General features: G+C 41.1%; 1 protein-coding gene across 1 annotated transcript in view; it reads left to right on the forward strand.

The window, feature by feature from the left end:
- Positions 1-4,739: 4,739 nt before the first annotated feature.
- Positions 4,740-17,691, forward strand: part of EPC2 (enhancer of polycomb homolog 2) — a 51,803-nt gene continuing 38,851 nt past the window's right edge. The window contains exon 1 of the mRNA XM_030017048.2: positions 4,740-5,151. Coding sequence (XP_029872908.1) covers positions 4,999-5,151 — 153 coding nt within the window. The 5' untranslated portion in view covers positions 4,740-4,998. The remainder of the gene's footprint in view (positions 5,152-17,691) is intronic.

A 17,691-nucleotide genomic window follows, 5' to 3' on the forward strand; every position in this document is an offset into this window, starting at 1 on the left:
CTACATCACTGAAGAACAAATTTCAGCCTGCAAAAGTAAAAATGTCTTTATAAGCACCTATGAATGACCTCTCTCAAAAGGAAAGCTTTTGCTTGGTATCTGTTGGGCAAACTAGTTGTTCTATAAGGAAGTAGTGTGTCATATAAATGTGCAGGTTTGTGGAATGTAATTCCAAGACAAATTCATCTGGTTTCATAATGGCATTGTTGTTAACTTACTGGTTGAATTGTGTCATAAAAGAGCGCAGTCGCAGTCAAGAGTAGATTTATCTTTTGACTAAGAATCCAAGATTTTATACAATAGGAAACTGCTGCACTGGGTTCCTTTAAAGAGCTGATGACCCCTCCCGATGCCTATGTTAACTTTCAGACATGAAGCACACTTTCCTTTCGTTTTAAACGTATTTCTTGACATGGATATTTTTGGTATAAAACTCCTAAATCAGGAGCTTCCTGCTGCTTCCTAGCTCGAGCATTTTTCATCATTTTACCTTCCTGCTATAATGTGGGCAATCAGCTATTTTCATAGCTGCCTTTTTATTTAGTTTTGTATAGTGTCTGTTGCTGTTGGGCTCCAGTTTTTAACTCAATTTTCAACTTTTATAATTTTCATTCAGAGCTTTAAATCTCCTAAGAAGCTATTCCATACTAGATTTCAGGTTTTGGCTGACAGGTTTTGGTGACCTTAAAGAGGAAAATGTGCAGGCTGCCAGTCCCCTAAACCCTTTGAATAATTTGAAATAGAAATGGTTTGGAACAGCTGATACATTTAACTCTGAACATTAGCCACTAAGCATGCTTAGTAGCTACTTTGATCAAGCTCTTTTTCCTGACAAAACCCCCTTTGAAATGAATAGGACAGAGGTTCCTTTCACTTCAATAGGAGTTCTCAGACATAGGGAGAAAGAAGGACTTCATAACCTTTAAAAAGACTCCCCTAGTCCATTCATATATCTCCTGGAAAGCTCGGCACTTTCCCTTGTGCTGAAGTTACTAAGCCAGCCTCCTGGCTACTTTTAGGCTCCCTTCTAGTGAAGCTTTGCTTAAACATGAGATCAAAACACTCTATAATGAGGCTGCTGCTGCTGCTGCTAACGAGGCAGGAATCCTGAATGTACAATGGCTGTATCAGTGACATCGGAAATACTTGTTAGCATAGATTCGTCAGCATCACTTTCCTAATCGCATCTTCTAACCCTCATGCAGTGTGTACCTGGCATGTTGCAGAAGACAATTCTTCTATACACTTCGTATCTTGATGATTATTTTTGTGTATCTACAGTCAAGTCATTAGCACCCTAAAATACTAGTTATCTTCTAACATCGCACAATTAATTGAGGTTTCAAACACCCCACAAGGCTGATGAACAAACCCATCCCTTTTGAGAGGCCATTAACCACTTCTGGAGTCTCTGTTTCTATACTGTCCATGCATATTTTTTTTTTTTTTTACTACTTCTTGTACTTATAAGGTAACAACACACAAAACAAAGAACTATTACATCCTCATGACATATCATATTGCAATAATGTACACTGAGACTTCTTGACATAACCGTCCATAAGTGATGCTTCTGTCTGATGTAAGACTAATGCAGGGAGATGTATATTATTAGAAAAAAAAAAAAAAAAAAAAAAAAAGACACAGGAAAAACTTGCAAAAAGACCACCAGAAATGTCCCAGGCTGTAGGCAGCTACAGTGAGAACAAGCATTCCTTGTGTTAAATGTCACTATGGAGAAGCAGAACCAAAAGCAAGGACGTGATAAAGCACCCAAGCCTATATAGCTCTAACATTTCTCTTGATATGTGTGTTCAAAAGAAATTTGGGTATTTTTGGCCTATCCAGTATGCAAGTGTGCATATTCAATTGCGTTATCTTGCACAGAAAATACGAAGGCAAGTCAGAATTCAACTACTGAACAAGTACTTTTGTTTGAGACAGTTTCCTTCATTTCTGCATCAAAAGTAAGTTATCTATAGGTCAAATAAGTACAGCTCATAATTTTTTTACAGCTGAAATTCTTCAGAAAACCTGTAATATTTTACAAGATGAAGAGATCAAAGTATGTACTGAAAAGATGTGTGGTTCTGGCTTAAAGCTAAGCTAATGTAAGTTGAAACTTTAGTTCTACCCACATTCGGCTCTGTGCAATGGCTTTTTTGACTACATAAAACCCCTCAGAATCCTACAGGGCATAATTTTAAAAAAATTGCATTGCTTGTAGAAATAAAATAATGGGATGAGTTTAGGACTAAGAGCCACCTCGAGGGTAAATATGTTGCATTTTTGTTCTTTTTTTTTTGTTTAAGCAGTGAAAAAGAACAGAACATGGACACAAAGGGAAAAGGTTATTGCTATCTATTGTTCACTTGTGCTAACTGAAAAAGCAAAAATATCTGACGGCAGCGTGTAAAATGCCTCTTTCTTGCTAGAAGGGAAGCAGAAAGAGGAAAGTCCTTCTTGTCTTTTAACTACTTGAGGAAGTACTTCAGGAGGAACTGCCTGTTCCATGCAGCTAATGTAACCTTTTCAAATGCACGTTATCTGTACAGCAGGGCCATAACAGCATCTGTTAATGGTATTTATATGGAAAATTCATGAAACATGAGCTGAAAATGCATTTTATTTACTGAGACTGGAATTCATGACCCTCATATGTTGTTTGTCAACAACTGTAGGGGAAGCTCACTCGTGGGTACAATTTTTAATGTCTGTGCCAAAATGTGAAGGTGGGTCCCAGCAGGTGGGGTTGAATTCGGTTCAGCATTTATTTTAGGCACACATTTAAGTAGCGGATAAACAAGGCAAGTTCAGGCAGAAGTGCGTCGCAATTACTCTTTGGAAAATGGCAACCGTCTGCTGCTACCAATCAACTGTGAATCAATCTGGAGGTATCAAAACGATTTTGGGTGTTGGAAGTTCGGCCACTTCTAAACTGGTGCTGAACTATACATTCTAAGCTAGAAACTATACAACTTTTAAATATTTGTGCATTAATTCTAATCCAAGTCAAGAATTGTCTATCTTTATGACTAAAAATATTTTAAGGGAATTATAAATAAGTGCAATATATCATAGTTTTTTCCTCTGTTCCTTTTTCTCATAATTTTTAAAGCTTCATTTGTTCATATGACTATTACTGAACATTAACCTGATGCTTTCACAGGAGTAGCTAATATAATTTCCAGCTCTCTTTCCCAAGCTAATTTGAGTCCATGGCTCATGAATGTAATGTTATTGCTGCTTCTTTTTTCCTCTTGTGTATTACTGCACTTATTTCATCTTCCTTATCTCTCTCTCTGGCTGACACAGTTCTTTATTCTTTGTTTTGTAAATCATGTGTTTATCATGAACAGTAGTTGTATTTGCTGTATAAAACCATATAAATAACAAATGCAGCGGGTAACTAAAAATGAACGTCAATTCAGAGACTGAACCTCTTGGGTCAAGCTTTTTTTTTTTTTTTTAATCAAAAAAAGGACATATTAGATACAGTTGGCACTGTGGTCCAAATGGTAACATCGTCAAGTTTTGTCTGCCTAACAGTTCCAGTTTACTTCAGAGGCGGAAGACTGCACTGACAACTCCTGTGAGCTCTACGGTCGAGTTGAGAAAAAGCAGCTGGCCTGATCTCAGGGTGTCAAAATAATATGGAAGTGACAAGGTATTTGAAGTACTACAGGTCTTTGATGAAGGGCTTTGCTGACTAAAGTCAATACACTGAACCGATGTGGGAAGCCCTGGATCGGTAGAGAACTGTGGCTTTCTCTATGTGGAGAACTTGTTTTTTTTCTCTCCCAGTCGGACGCCTTGCTCCTCTCTGGCGTTTCATCCTTTGAAAAAGCGGGCCGAACCGAACAGGAGCGAGGCACTTCTATGGCCGAAAAGCGTCAACGAGCACGCACCGCATAGCTACCCCCCAGTAACTCCAGACCTACGGACAGGTCCTTAATACAAACTTCTGTGCACGAGAAGCACCTTATTTTGCGGTACGCAGAACTTAACCTCTCTTCGAGGCTCAGTCCGCGCGGAGAGCCATACAGGACATCTCTCTTGAGGAAGGGAAAAAAAAAGAAAAAGAAAGAAAGAAAACCCGAGCAGGTCTGAGTTTGTTTCTGAAGCGCTGGTTTGTAATAGCGAGTGAAGCTAGTTCTCCTGACGGCTGTCTTTATTGCTAAAACGTTTTAATCCCCAAACGGCTAACGGTGCGAGCCCTTTGGAGAGGAACCCGGGGCCGGCGAGGCGGGCTCCAGCTCCACAGAGAAGGAGCCGGCCCTTCCCGCCTCGCAGTCACCACACGGGCTTCCCGCCACGGAGGCGACCCTCCTCGCTGCCTCTCACCGCCCCGGTGGCGGCCGGCAGCCGGCGGGGCGCATCGTTCGCAGCCACCGCCCGTCCCGGCGCCGTTTATTTTCCAGTCACAAGCTCCTCCCGACGCTCCGCCCGTCAGCGGCGGGCGGGGGACAGCGAGTTCCTTTCTCTCTCTCTCTCCCCCCCCCCCCGCCATTTCCCCACACGTCTCGTCTCGTCTCGCCTCAGCGGGCACCGTCCCCGTCCCGTCCCGCCTCACACGGCCGAGTCCCCGCCGCCGCCCCCCCCCGCCGAGCTCCCCTCAGCCTCCCGCCTTCGGCTGCGCGCGCACCGCGGCTGCCCCCTCTCCTTCTCTCCTCCCTCCTCGCCTCTCCCCCCCCCCCTCCCCCCCCCCCCTCCCCGAGCTCTCGCGTTGGCTGTCGGGATCGCTGGCCGCTTTGGTTAATGTCCGCCATGTTTGCCATGGCGCAGGGAGCGGATCGAGCGAGCCCGGCGCGGATCTAGGGCTGCGGGGCGTGAGCTGTGAGCTACGGGCGGCCCCGCGGAGAGCTGTTCCGGGGCGGCGGGACCCTCCATGGTGGTGCGGGCCGGGTGCGGGAGCGGCTGGGAGGCGGCGGCGAGGCCGCACTGAAGGCCCCCCCCCCCGCCCGCCCGGCCCCGGGGTGTTATTGTGAGGGGGAGACAATGAGCAAACTCTCCTTCCGAGCCCGGGCGCTAGACGCCGCCAAACCGCTGCCCATCTACCGCGGCAAGGACATGCCCGACCTCAACGACTGCGTCTCCATCAACCGGGCTGTGCCGCAGATGCCCACGGGGATGGAGAAAGAGGAGGAATCGGTAAGGGAGCCGCGCAGGGGGGGCACCATTGTTTATCAGACACCCCCCTCCCCTCACGGGAAATAGGCCATTGGCATTCACCAAGCGCACTACGCACGCTCCCCACCGCAGCGCTGCACGGTTCTTACGGGGCCCTGCGCAAAGAGCGCAGCGTAAACTGCTGTCCGACGCCGTAAGCGGGCCCTGCTCCGCCATCTTCTTTGCGTCCCGACTCGCGAGTGTTTTGATTAGTGGTGGGGGGGGTGGTGGGGGGGGAGGCCTTTACGCTAGCGTAAGAAGGAGGAAGGCGCAAGATGCATCTCTGAATGAGCGAGCGAGCGCTGCGGCCGCAGTTGGCGTAGCGTGCCTTTGCTGCTGCCGCCGCTTCCCCTTGTGCGCGGGGAGCGGGAGCGGGGCGGACCGGCGGCGGCGGCCCCGCGGACGGGGAGCGGAGGCAAAACGGGAACGGGACGCCCTGCCTCTCGCTTCCCGCTGTGGCAGAAGGCGCTGGAGGGTGCCCCGTTCCGCTGCGCGGCCCCGAGCCGGAGCAGCGTGGTTTTTCACGCCGCGCGGGCAAACCGGGCGCTTCGGCGGGTGTAGTGACAAGCGGCCTTTTGCCTTGTCGGCCCCCGCTGAAAGCAGAGGACCGCTGTGGGCTGCGCTTTGCGCTTGCTACAGGTTGTCCGCATGTGCGCTGGCAGGGTAGGGGCTGGAGGGGACGGCGAGCAGCTGTGGCTCGTAGAGCTCGTTCCCTGCTGCAGATGCTGTGGGAGAAATTCTCGGTAGTTGTAACGGGCGCGCGTCCTGCTCGTACTTTTTTTCGAGAGGGATGTTTTGCGCTGCTCGGTGCACATCGGATGTCAGACGCATCAGCTGGACGTGTTGCGTTAAGCGTTAGGCTTTTAAGCGTTTAGATGACTTCTAAATAAACCAGCAAGTGTTAAAAAATAGATACACGATGTTTGTTCTTCTTATAGTGCTGGGAGGGGAGGCTTTTGTCCACTTAAGTAAGGGTAAGTTTCTGGGGTTTTTGACAAGCAGTAGGACAGCACCACTTTGAAAGTCCTTGCCCACAGTTCTGGTGTCGTTTGAATGTACTGCTTGGTCTTACTGATCTTTAAACATCGACTCTTGTGCTCCTTAGAGTTGTATAAGACTTAGATACAGGCTGTCGCCTAATGTGTCTGTACTTGTATGTAGAGCCGATAGTAAATGCACCCTCAAGAATTTCTTCAATGAATCCGTGTCTCCGCCTCAGCCAAACCCCTATGCGTGTGGATTGGCTTTTCAGAGGTTACAGCTGTCAAAGGAGGCTCCATGCCTTTCTGATTGGTTTTTCTCACTTGACTGTTGATATTAAAAGGATTCCTCTGTCTTACCGTTGTGTTTTGGTGTGTTTGTTTTGTTTTGTTTTGTGTTTTTTTTTGCTATTTCCCCCATTGTTTTACAGTGGGTAATACACCATGATCAAAACTTCCAGTGCTTCCCAAAGAGTAAATTTCTGATAGAATCTGCATGTGTATTTAAAAGGAACAACAGTGTTGTACTAACGAAGCAATCTTGGAGAGTAATTTGGTTTTCTCAGTCTTTAAAGTCTATCTTGCAGCTCTGTGTTTGCATTTAATGTTTATAAAATATGGCTTTCCTTTTTTTTTATAAATGATTGTGTTATTTTGATAAATTATGTTTTAAATAAACTTGTTAATGGAAAATTGCTGTAAGAGTTCAAGCAAGCAAGCTGCTTGTGAACTGTTTAAATGATTGTGAAGATTAGACTTCAGTAAAACTGCTTTAGTGTTGTACTAAAATGTTGCTTTTCTGTAAGAATGAATTTTATTTTCTTTGCACTGAATTATGGCTATATTTGATGTATTATGTAATAGTCTTGAAATGAAATGGTCATTGAAGCAATATATAAGCATAGTGCTAGATACATCAGCCAGACAACATTATAAACAGTACTATTAATAGATTGTTCAGATAATTGCTGTGGAGTGACACTTTCATTCATGGGGTAGCCCTTTTTCCAGTGTTGCACAAATAATTCTTTAGTGTAAATTTTTTGTGCTAGTGGTGTGTAAAGCCCTTCTAGGAAAGGCTGTTGTGGATGACAGTAGTTAAATATTTGAGATATATTTAAACAGCTTTTATTCATAGCAAATATTGCTATGACCGATTTGATGTATTTTGAAGGGACTTTTGGGGGGAGGAAGAGATCCACATAGTCGTTTCTGACATCTCAGTTACTTGAGTGTCTCAAGGCCTTTTTTTAGCCCGGACTTTTGCCCAGGGGTGCATCTTGTGAAAAGTGTTTGAACCATCAGGGTAGCTGAGGATTTACATTTGCTGTACAAAGACGCAAAGCTCATGTTACACTGGCCTCAGTATGCTGCTTCCCTTGCTGTGCCACCCTGTGTGAAGCCTTGGTGAAATCAGAAAGGTCTTGTAGTACAGTGTATCATGGGGTCAGATACCATCTTCCAGGGCTGACTCTCACTGAAAATAACAATGTATTTACAGATTTGCAAGATGTAAAATGGTTAAGATTGACATGTCTGTCTGACCTGTTCTTTATAACCTACTCTTGCTAGTACAGGCGTATGATTTGCTTTGGTCACGATTGATATTTTGTATATACAAAATTGCAGCTTTTGGTACATATGCTTTTAATGTGTTTGTTTTGTGGTTGGTTTTGTGTTGGTTTTTTGTTTTGGTTTTTTGTTTGTTTGTTTTTTGTTTTAAACTAGTACTATTGTTTGGAACATAGAAAGGCTTAAAGTCTGGCGGGGGTGGGTCAACACACCTTAATGATTATCACTCATTTCTACTACTACTACTAAAGTTATTTGGACTGTGTATTAAAATGTCATACAGTCACTGTAGTCCCAGACTGGGCAACAATACACGCTGCCGGTCATAACACTACAAGAAAGTATACTGTCCAGTTTGTCAAATAAGCATCTTTGACTTTTCTTTTGCTTTGATCTTGATGAACATTCTGGAACTATTTCTATTTAAGTATCTTAGAGACTTATATCCACTTGCAGCATTTTACAAGTCAGCAGCTCATTTCTCTTACTTGGAGATTACAGCTGTGAAAGAATTAGGCTTCTGGTCTGTAGCATGTTTGTTAGCAAGTGTTTATAATTTACCCTAAATTAAACCTGAGGAGGAAAATTGTGTGGGTTTGTTTTTTGGTTTTAAACTCATGTGAGAGAGAGATTACTATTAAGCAAAAGCAGGAAGATCTCCTTTTGTGAGCTTCAGAAACTGAGCAGGAACATTTTGTATTGTTTTTTTTCTGATGAGTAAGAGTTGTATTTCATAATGTTAATGAATTGTTTTGGCTAGAAGGGGGAAAAGTTGCAGAATAGATAAGCCCTGGTTTTGTTTCTTGTCGCATAACTATGTGTTTTTTTTATTTGAATACATATTACTGGAGATTGCTGAGTTGCACATTGGGGAGGAAGAATCATGGTTAATAATGAGGCAAATTCAGGCTGAAGGCTTTCGGAAATAAATTTGAGTTGTTAGGAAGCTAAAAGCATGGTGGTAATTGATGATACCTAGATTGCCTGGTCAAAGCTGTCTGAATGTTCATCCCAAAATTCTTGTTTGAACATACATTCACTTACAGCTAGGTTTGACATCACATGACAAGGCTAAGGTTATAGAGGAAAAAGTGCATGAATAGCAAGTTAAGGATATGGTTTAACATTATTAAAATGCTGACAGAGTACGAATGAGAAGTGACTTTCATTCTCAGTCCTCGAGTAACCACCTTGGGATGATCTTTCACTGATCGTTAAATATAATGGTCAATTTTGAATATTTTGACAGGCTGGAAGTAGTTGACTTGAAGAAATTTTTTCTTGCTTTCTTTTCTGTTTGTACTCTCTCCATCCTTTAGTTCATTCAGTTTCTATTGTAACACTGGAAACTTGAAGTGTTCAGCATCTGGCTTTCAAGGCATCCTGGAGCTAGTGATGCTTCTAAAGCAGCAGATCCATTCTCCTTTTGAAGCAGGAAGCATTAACTTGGCACAAGTCATAGTTTTTTGTGCGGATATTTTTGCTGATACAGTGTAACGTAATGAATATTTTTGCTGATACAGTGAACTGGAAGAGTTCAATCAGGAGGACTTTGAAATACATGCGTGCACACAGAGACATCAAGTAAGAATTGCCATAAAATTACTTTTTTTTTTCCTAAAGGTTTGTTATGACCCAGTCCTACATTCACATTTTCTTGCACATGTTCTTATGCCTAAATGTTTGGTGGTGGGGTTTTTTTTGTGATTTCTGTTTATAAGATAAAATAATAGTCACTTCTTAATCTTTTCTTGGAGGGGCTTCATCCTGCATGTGTGTTGTGGTTTAACCCCAGCCAGCAACTAGGCACCATGTAGCCACTTAGTCGCTTCCCCCCCCCCCCCCCCCCCGCCCAGTGGGATGGGGGAGAGAATTGAGGGAAGAATGAAGTAAAACTCATGGGTTGAGATAAGAACAGCTTGATAGAACAGAAAGTAAGAAAATAATAATGAGAATAATAACAATAATAAATTGACAATAATAAAAGAACTGGAATATACAAAACAAGTGATGCGCAATGCAATCACTTACCACTTGCTGACCGATGCCCAATTAGAATCTGAGCAATTATCTGCACCCCCTGGCCAGCTCCTCCCAGTTTATATACTGGGCATAATGTCCCATGGTATGGAATACCCCTTTGGCCGGTTTGGGTCATCTGCCCTGGCTGTGTCCCCTCCCAGCTTCTTGTGCCCCTCCAGCCTTCTTGCTGGCTGGGCATGAGAAGCTGAAAAATCGTTGACTTAGTCTAAGCACTGCTCAGCGACAACTGAAAACATCAGTGTGTTATCAACATTCTTCTCATACTGAATCTAAAACATAACACTATACCAGCTACTAGAAGGAAAATTAACTCTATCCCAGCTGAAACCAGGACAATGTGTGAGCGTAAACACATTGGTATTGGTTGGGGACTTCGGGCATGCTCTGCTTTTGCCCCTTTTATCTGTTGTTGAAATGGTACACATTTTACAGATTATGCTTTTTTTTTTTTGTACATTGCATTAATCGATAATGTCATTTATTTTATGTGGAGACTCATGAAGTTGTTCACATATTACAGCTAATTGTCAACGTAAAGGCAAGTAGTCTTGTTTTGATACACGTTATACACACTGGAGTTGTGTTGAGTGCCCCTGTGCTACCGGCTTGCTTTCTGCAATGAAATCAGAGTTTGGAGTTCAGTGCTCAAATCTCCCCGCTCCACTCTAGACACACTATCACATCTTTATTGGGAAACATAACTCTTTTACAGCTGATTTTGTATATGGAAATGTTACAGGTAGTTGCTTTCATAGCATGAATAGATTTTTTTTCTTTTAATCCTAACTTAGCAATAATTATACTACATTACAATTGTTAACCAATAGGTGCCTTAAAACAATTAGCTTAAATTTTATGATGGTGATGGTATTTTCTTTTAGAGAGAGATGAAGTTCTGTAGATAGTTGTGCTGTCGATGTCCATGACTTCTAGGAAGGTGCTTAAATAAATGCAGTTAAGTATTACAGACTGTCACAGAAAGCATGAGGTTGGAAGGGACCCTGGAGGTCATCTTGGCCAACCACCCTGCTCAAGCAGGGCCACCTGGAGCCTGTTGCCCACAACCATGTCCAGACAGCTGTTGAATATCTCCAAGGTGGGAGCTATCAAATGTGTGAGGACTTAATTAAGCTGTTGATCAGAAGTACCTACCTGGTGCGGTCTGATGCACTCAGGTTTAGGTTTCAAAACATAAATGTGCATAAATGACTCCCTGTGTGGACAGAACCTATTCTAACTTGAGATTTGTGTGTTGGATGTGCATTCATAACCTGTGGTTGAACCCTCAAAGTTGCTTACAAATGAGGGGCTTTGTAGAACAAAGGAGAAGCTGGGACACCAGTGTGTAAAATAGAAGGTCAACAGAGGATAACTTTTGTTCAAACCATGCAAATATTCTGTAAAACAGAAGTCCCTCAAAAACACTTTATGGAAGTTTAAGTAGGAGATTCAAAAGACTGTACTTCCATGCAAAAACTAAGTGAAATCGAGACAGCAGACTTGCCTTAGGAAAGAAATGGGGTTTGTTTGATTAGAATCAACTGGCTTATGTGTTGGGGAAATGTAATTTCCCAGTGGAAGTTTATTTCTCAGTTTGAGTTCAGCACCTGTATTTATTTATATATTTTGGGTATGTTTGGAGACTGCTGGGATTACTGAAGTATGTTTGGTAGTAGGTAGCATAATGCTGTGCTGTAATCTTTATTCATGGAATTTTAAACTTCAGTTCTGTTTATAAGACTTCTTTCCCTGCCTTCAGGTCCTGTATTTTTCTCCCTCCCTTTGAGACCCATTGCATCATGCAGTGATGTTCCTCACAAGTGCACATTTCAGCTCCATTTCCCAGCCATTATTTCAGTTTTCAGCTGTGATCCTCTATCCTTCCTGTGCTTTTACCTGCAAAATATTTTTGTGGCTAACAGAAACTTCCTTTCAGTCCACCACTGGTACTTTTTAATGCCCCATTCGATAAGTGTATATCAGACTTAACACTAAGCAGGTTGGACTGTGTTAGCGTGATACTGCAGTGGGGATGAAAATAAGCTGTTGTTGAATGTGGACCTCATCTAAATATTAGAGTAGCTGAGCGTAGTTAACTGGTGAGCTGCTAAACTGAGTAGCTTTTGTTTTAATTTGTTCTGGCTGTATTTATGTGGCTGAAGTTAAACACTACAAAGATTTGCTCTTAAGTCTCAAACTTGGGGTCAGTTTATTAGGGCTTATCACATTAACACCTATCAGCTAACCTGTAACAACTGCTTGTGAGTATAGGCTTAGCCTGTGACAAATGTCAAGTAATTTATCTTGGAGTGTGCTTTTAAGATACAGCTGAGCCAGAGTAACTGGCCTGCAGCTGGTAGGGGTGTTCTGCTTTTCGGAGTACTGAGGCCCATCTGACTCGATAATGGGAGCTGAAAGCCCACCATGGAGAAGTTGAGCATCCTGTACTTTCAAGAGAAGTGGTAGGAGCACGTGGGGATAGAAGGCTTGGGAATGGAGAAGTGTGAGACTAGTATGCTTTTGGTCTCATCCTGAGGTTAGATGGGTTCAGCCATATCTTAAAACCACACTCTTAATTGAGATAAAAGTTGCGTTTTTGCTGCAGGCTAGAGTCCTATGCATAAGGTCAGTTAACACCAGTGAAATCTGCCCTATCAGTGAAATCTGCCCTAACTGGTTTGGGTGCCTGGGTCCATAGTAGAGAACAATGGTATCTGCATGGACATTGAGAGTCACACCTCAATTCATTATGCAGGAACTTTCCCTTATAGGTAGGTTTCCTCAGGATGAGGTGTAATTCCATGAGGAAAGTTTAGGAGAACATTTTGAAATCTGCCCCTGCTCTGTTGCTGAGCTCTGGAACGTCTCAAATGTAGGTAGCAATTTTTCCTTTTCTTTCAATTTAAGAAAACCTTGGAAAGAAATACCTCGGGCAGCTTCAGCTGTGCTTTGAATTACGTGGTGCCAGATTTCATGTTGCTCCTGCTTGGCAAAATTGAGCAGTAGTCAGCTTTGTACAATTTCTGTGTTGATTGAGATCAGTTGAGATGTTCTGTTTGAATAATTTAGATCAACAGACATTAAATCTGCTTATATTAATCTTGGTTTTAATTTTTTTCATAAGAAAGATCATTTTGATTGGTGTTAGACATTCAGAAGGTTACTTGTAATTTATTTTGCCAACAAAGCTAATAAACTCTGCCTTGTTTATACTTACTTGAATGGTTATATGCCTTAGCATATTCATCATTCTAACTGTTCAACTTTTTAAGAGATGAATAACACATTTAATATTTACGTAAACAAAATTACGGTTAAACCTTAGGTGTCTCAAAAGCCATTGGTGGTGAAGATTAATTGTAGAACTGAAATTTCTATAACAAGTAGAGAAGAACTGAACCAGAACTGAATTACTGTGTATGAAAAGGGGCAAGAAGTAGAGAAAATAATTTTATGAAACTAAAAGTAATATCAGTATAGACTGTCATAATTTTGCATTTAATGTTGACTAGTTCTAAGTCAAAGAAATGAAGTGTTTTTAGGATATACTATTTTGAATTTTTGGGTTTGATCTGTTTTGCAAATTCCTACTTGTTAATATCTAATAATTACCCTACAGTGTGACTGGAGATGTTGGCTTAAAATACAGTATTTTAACAACATGTCTGTTGTTCATGACAGAAGTGCTCTAAATATAAGGGAGCAGAAGTTTGCAGAAAAAAATCTGAGTTCTTATTTTTCCTAATTTACTTTGATGCAATTCTAATTGTGATTAATACATTTACATGAGTAAAATGCCTAATCCTTTAAGGTAAAGGGAGAGATTACCACACCTGATTCTCATTGGTTTTTTTTAAAAAAACCTTATGTCTTCAGAAATAAGCCAAAAAGGAAATGCCTGGAGTAAGAATTTTGGACTTTATTAGGTAGAAATATGCCTTTGGTCTGTTATTATTTTAAGTGCACACTTCAGAGTGGAAAGAGTAGGTGAGCTGATACCAGAGTTGTATCCTCTCAGATAAGTTACTTGGCAAAGAAAAATGCCATTCCCCACCAGTAAATGTGTGAGGACAGAACTGGGTTGCTTTTGTCTAATATTTATTTCTCTGGTCTCTGAAGTTTGGTGTGCTCAACACCTCATCAATATGTCTACCTCAGTAGAATTTTTCTCTGTAAGGTATTTTCTCATGTTTATGTCATCTTCGATTGCAAGAAGTTAGGGCTTACCCAGCTTGCCTTGTGAGACTGTTCTCCAGTTCATTAGATGTCACTTTTCTGTCAGTTTTCCACATCGGTAAACTACTGCCTCATCATGTCTACTGTGACACACAAAGTAGTTCACGTACGTATCAATTCTTAGCCAGCATATTTAGAAATGCTTCCTTCCCCTTTTCCGTAGTTGTTTTTTGTTTACATTTTAATTTATAACTTGGTTTTCTTAGCTTTCTGCTGGTTTTGTGGCTGCAACTCATACTTTTTGTATGTTTGACCAGTTTGAGTTGCATAACAAAAACTATTTCTACTTAAGCATCCTGGTAACGTCTGATTCCCCTGTGCTAAACTTAGATACAAACAAAATACTGGATGTCTTGCAGTGGTATCCAATGACTAGATAAGTGAGACGCTGTTATTAAAGAAAGTTTAAAAAATAGTAATATATATGTTTCTTGAGTTAAAGGTGTTTGTGTTAAAATGGAATTTTGTAGTTAATTTTTAAAAATTTTAATTCCTACCAATTACTGTATGTGTACTTGTGTTTTAATTAATTTTTTTTTTTACCTTTTTCTAAGTTGTCCTAACTTTAGAACCAATCTCTGGTATCTCTTGTGTTGTTATAATATGATTGATTTCTGTTTGGTTCATCAGGTCTTCAGCACTCCAGGTCTCGTCACTTTGGTGAGGACATTTGTTTTAAAAACTCTGTAAAGTACAAATTCTCTGGTATTGGTGTGTGTACCTCAGTTAAATAAAAATCCATAATAAGAATTTTGGATCCTACTCCTGGAAAGAAAATGTTACAAGTCAGAAGGTTAGATGCGTGGTGCAGTGAGAGGGGGAGAGGTACTGTAAGCAACTTGTTCTTGAATGTAAAAATACCTAAAACTTTCCAGGAAATTGCATTGCTGCCCAAACTCTTGGTAACTGAACTTCCATGCCAAGGCAGTAAATTCTGCTTTGACCATAGAAATTTATTTTTAATGCACATCTTTTGTTTAAGGAGTCATACATGTTCACACCTCTTGATCTTTGACCAGCCTTTAAGCTTCTGATAGGCACCAGCAAGACGAGACCCCACTTAACTTGTGTGGCATGAGAGAGAACTGATGTTTTGAAAGACCAGATCCTTAATATTAAGGTAACACAGTTTCTTTGCTAACAAATATTGTAGAGCAAGTAGCCTCAGACATCTTAGCCACGTGAGGCTCCTGAGTAGCTTCAAGTTGAGGTTTCTGTAGCGGGACCAGAAGCAACATGTGTTGTTACGAAGTTGTTGGGTAATACAAATCTCTAATTGCGCGATGAAGCGAGGCAGCAGCCGCTACTGGGCTGCCTTTCGCAGGTCCTTGTGGCCTCCCAGGAGGGAGACAGATCCCATGGGGGGGGAGCCTTTACCAGCTTCTGTTGGAGAATTTCCCTCCTGGTGACTCTTCCTCTGCTCTTCTGTAAGGAACACAGTTTTGTGACTTGTGGTCACACGAAGGTTTTGATGTGTGGAGCTAGGAATCAAACTGAGTTCAGATTCTGTGTATAACGAAGTATTTAATAAAGGGGAAAACTAGTTGTTGTGGAGTATCAGCCTTTTAAAATACATCGTAGTGTTAATGACATGAAAAATAAAGAGAGAGTATGTATGTAGGTGTATACCTTTCCATCCTAGCTTGTCTGACTTGGGACAAATCAAGTTATGCTAATTGAAGCAGACTGTAAAGAAGATAAAAAGCAATTCCTCAGATGCAATTTGTTAACAATCTTTTCTGTGTAAGGTTGCATTTGGTATGTGGTGAATGATACAAATGTATCACAAGGAGCTAGATGAAGACTACTTTCTATGTCTTTTGACTAGATGTTACAGTATTTGGAACAATTTTCTCTTAAGCTCATGCAAAGGCATCTTGGGGAAGAAAGGTCCTGCTTTTCAGGAAACACATATTTCTCATAAAGTACCATATTCAGCCTTTCCAAAAGGAATTTTTAATAATTCAATTTAATTAATTGTTATAACAATAATTCTACTTTTAATAATTCATTTACATTCACATTTTGGCAGACTAGAAACTTGTATAATTAAATGTGGCTTTAAAATATAGTGCTCTAGTTTGGTTGGGTTTTTTTGACGTTTCATAAACAGTGACAGTTTGTGTCAACGATATGCTTATAAATAGTGAACAGTCATTATAGGAATGAGAGATTGCTCATGTTCTCATACATTACTGCAGTCCCACTCAGTAGGGTAATATTTGGGATGTCTCACAGTTGTTTCATGTCCATTATTACATAGGATGATTGAAATCTTATTGCTTGCTTTTTCTGCATTAAACTTATTTAGAGCTTGTTTTGTTTTTTATGCTGCAAGGTTAACTAAAGAAACACAAAAATGATTGCGATATCCTCTGGTCATCTCACTTCCCATATACCTCCATCAGTGTCTCATGGGCTAATTTCCACTCTTTTTACCTAGCTTGCCTGTAGTTGCTTTGTAGTGCTTAAATTGGCTTTAGTCAGACTGCCAGAGAGGAAATGAAGGAATTTGGGGGGGGCATTTTTTTGGTCCAAACTGTTTTTTTTCTTCATTTAGATACACAGCTCCTATGTCGACCTATCTATCTAGACATGAAGTGTCATCCAAGGATGTTAGGCTCAGTTAGGTGTTGGTGGCCCTTCTGTTCTATTGTTTCAGCCTACATCAGCATTTTTGAGATAACATTCAGGTGATTTGTCTATAATCAGATGATTTGTATGTAAAGTATTCACAGAATGGTTTGTCTTGGGTTTTTAGATAGAACTAGCATAGCTTTGTGAAATTACAATTGTTAAAGAACTGGAAAAGGTAAGAAAGTGACAGAAAAGTGTTACTTTTTTCTGTTGACACATTAGTTCACTCACTTCTGAAAGAATGGAATGACTTTAGAGTAACTAAATAATAAAATCCTACCCATTCTAGGGACTTCTGTGAATTTTTAGGATGGGGTAGTACAATTTGATACACTAGGCCACTGCCTCCTTCAGCGAGTTATCTGCAACAGCAGGCTACCATTTGTATGGGTATTTTTGGCCTGTAGACATAATTAGGCAGTATGGAAAGCAAGCGTATGGTGAGTGGTTCTTGTGATTATTTAAAAAAAAAAAAAAAAAAAAAAAGGATGGAGGTTATCATTGGAAAAACACTGTATGGCCAAAAGTGAAACTGAGAAGTGGTTCCATGAACCCTTTCCACTTCTAAGGAGGGCCTTACACCATACCTTCTTCTGCTTCTTGTGGGTTTTCTTGAGCTTCCTTCCACTGAGTGTCAGAAACCCCTTAGGGAAACCGAGAGGAGTTTCAGTCCTATAAAGCAGCTTTGCTTTGGGTGTGTTGATTTGAACTCAGTATGTGAATTTTTGTTGTTTGCCCAGGTCCCTGCATTACTCAATAACTAATACAACCTTTTAAGGGCACCATGTAGCATGAGGAAACAGTTCCGATTACTGAATAGATTAGTTCTCCATTGGATCAGTAGAAAAAATATATGATCAACTTTGCTAATTCACTAAAATATTTGCTTTTCAAAATAAATTGGAAATGAAGCAATGAGTTTCTCCTAAGATACTCATTGCTGTCTCAAGGCTGAAAATTGCTGTGGTGCACAGACAGGTTTCCTGCTCTATGTGTGACTCCTTATTTCAGTTAACTGTTTTCCATCCCAGGGCAGAGGGATGGGAAAGAAAGG

The sequence above is a fragment of the Aquila chrysaetos genome, chromosome 6 (genome assembly GCF_900496995.4).
Source record: "Aquila chrysaetos chrysaetos chromosome 6, bAquChr1.4, whole genome shotgun sequence".
Lineage (NCBI taxonomy): Eukaryota > Metazoa > Chordata > Aves > Accipitriformes > Accipitridae > Aquila > Aquila chrysaetos.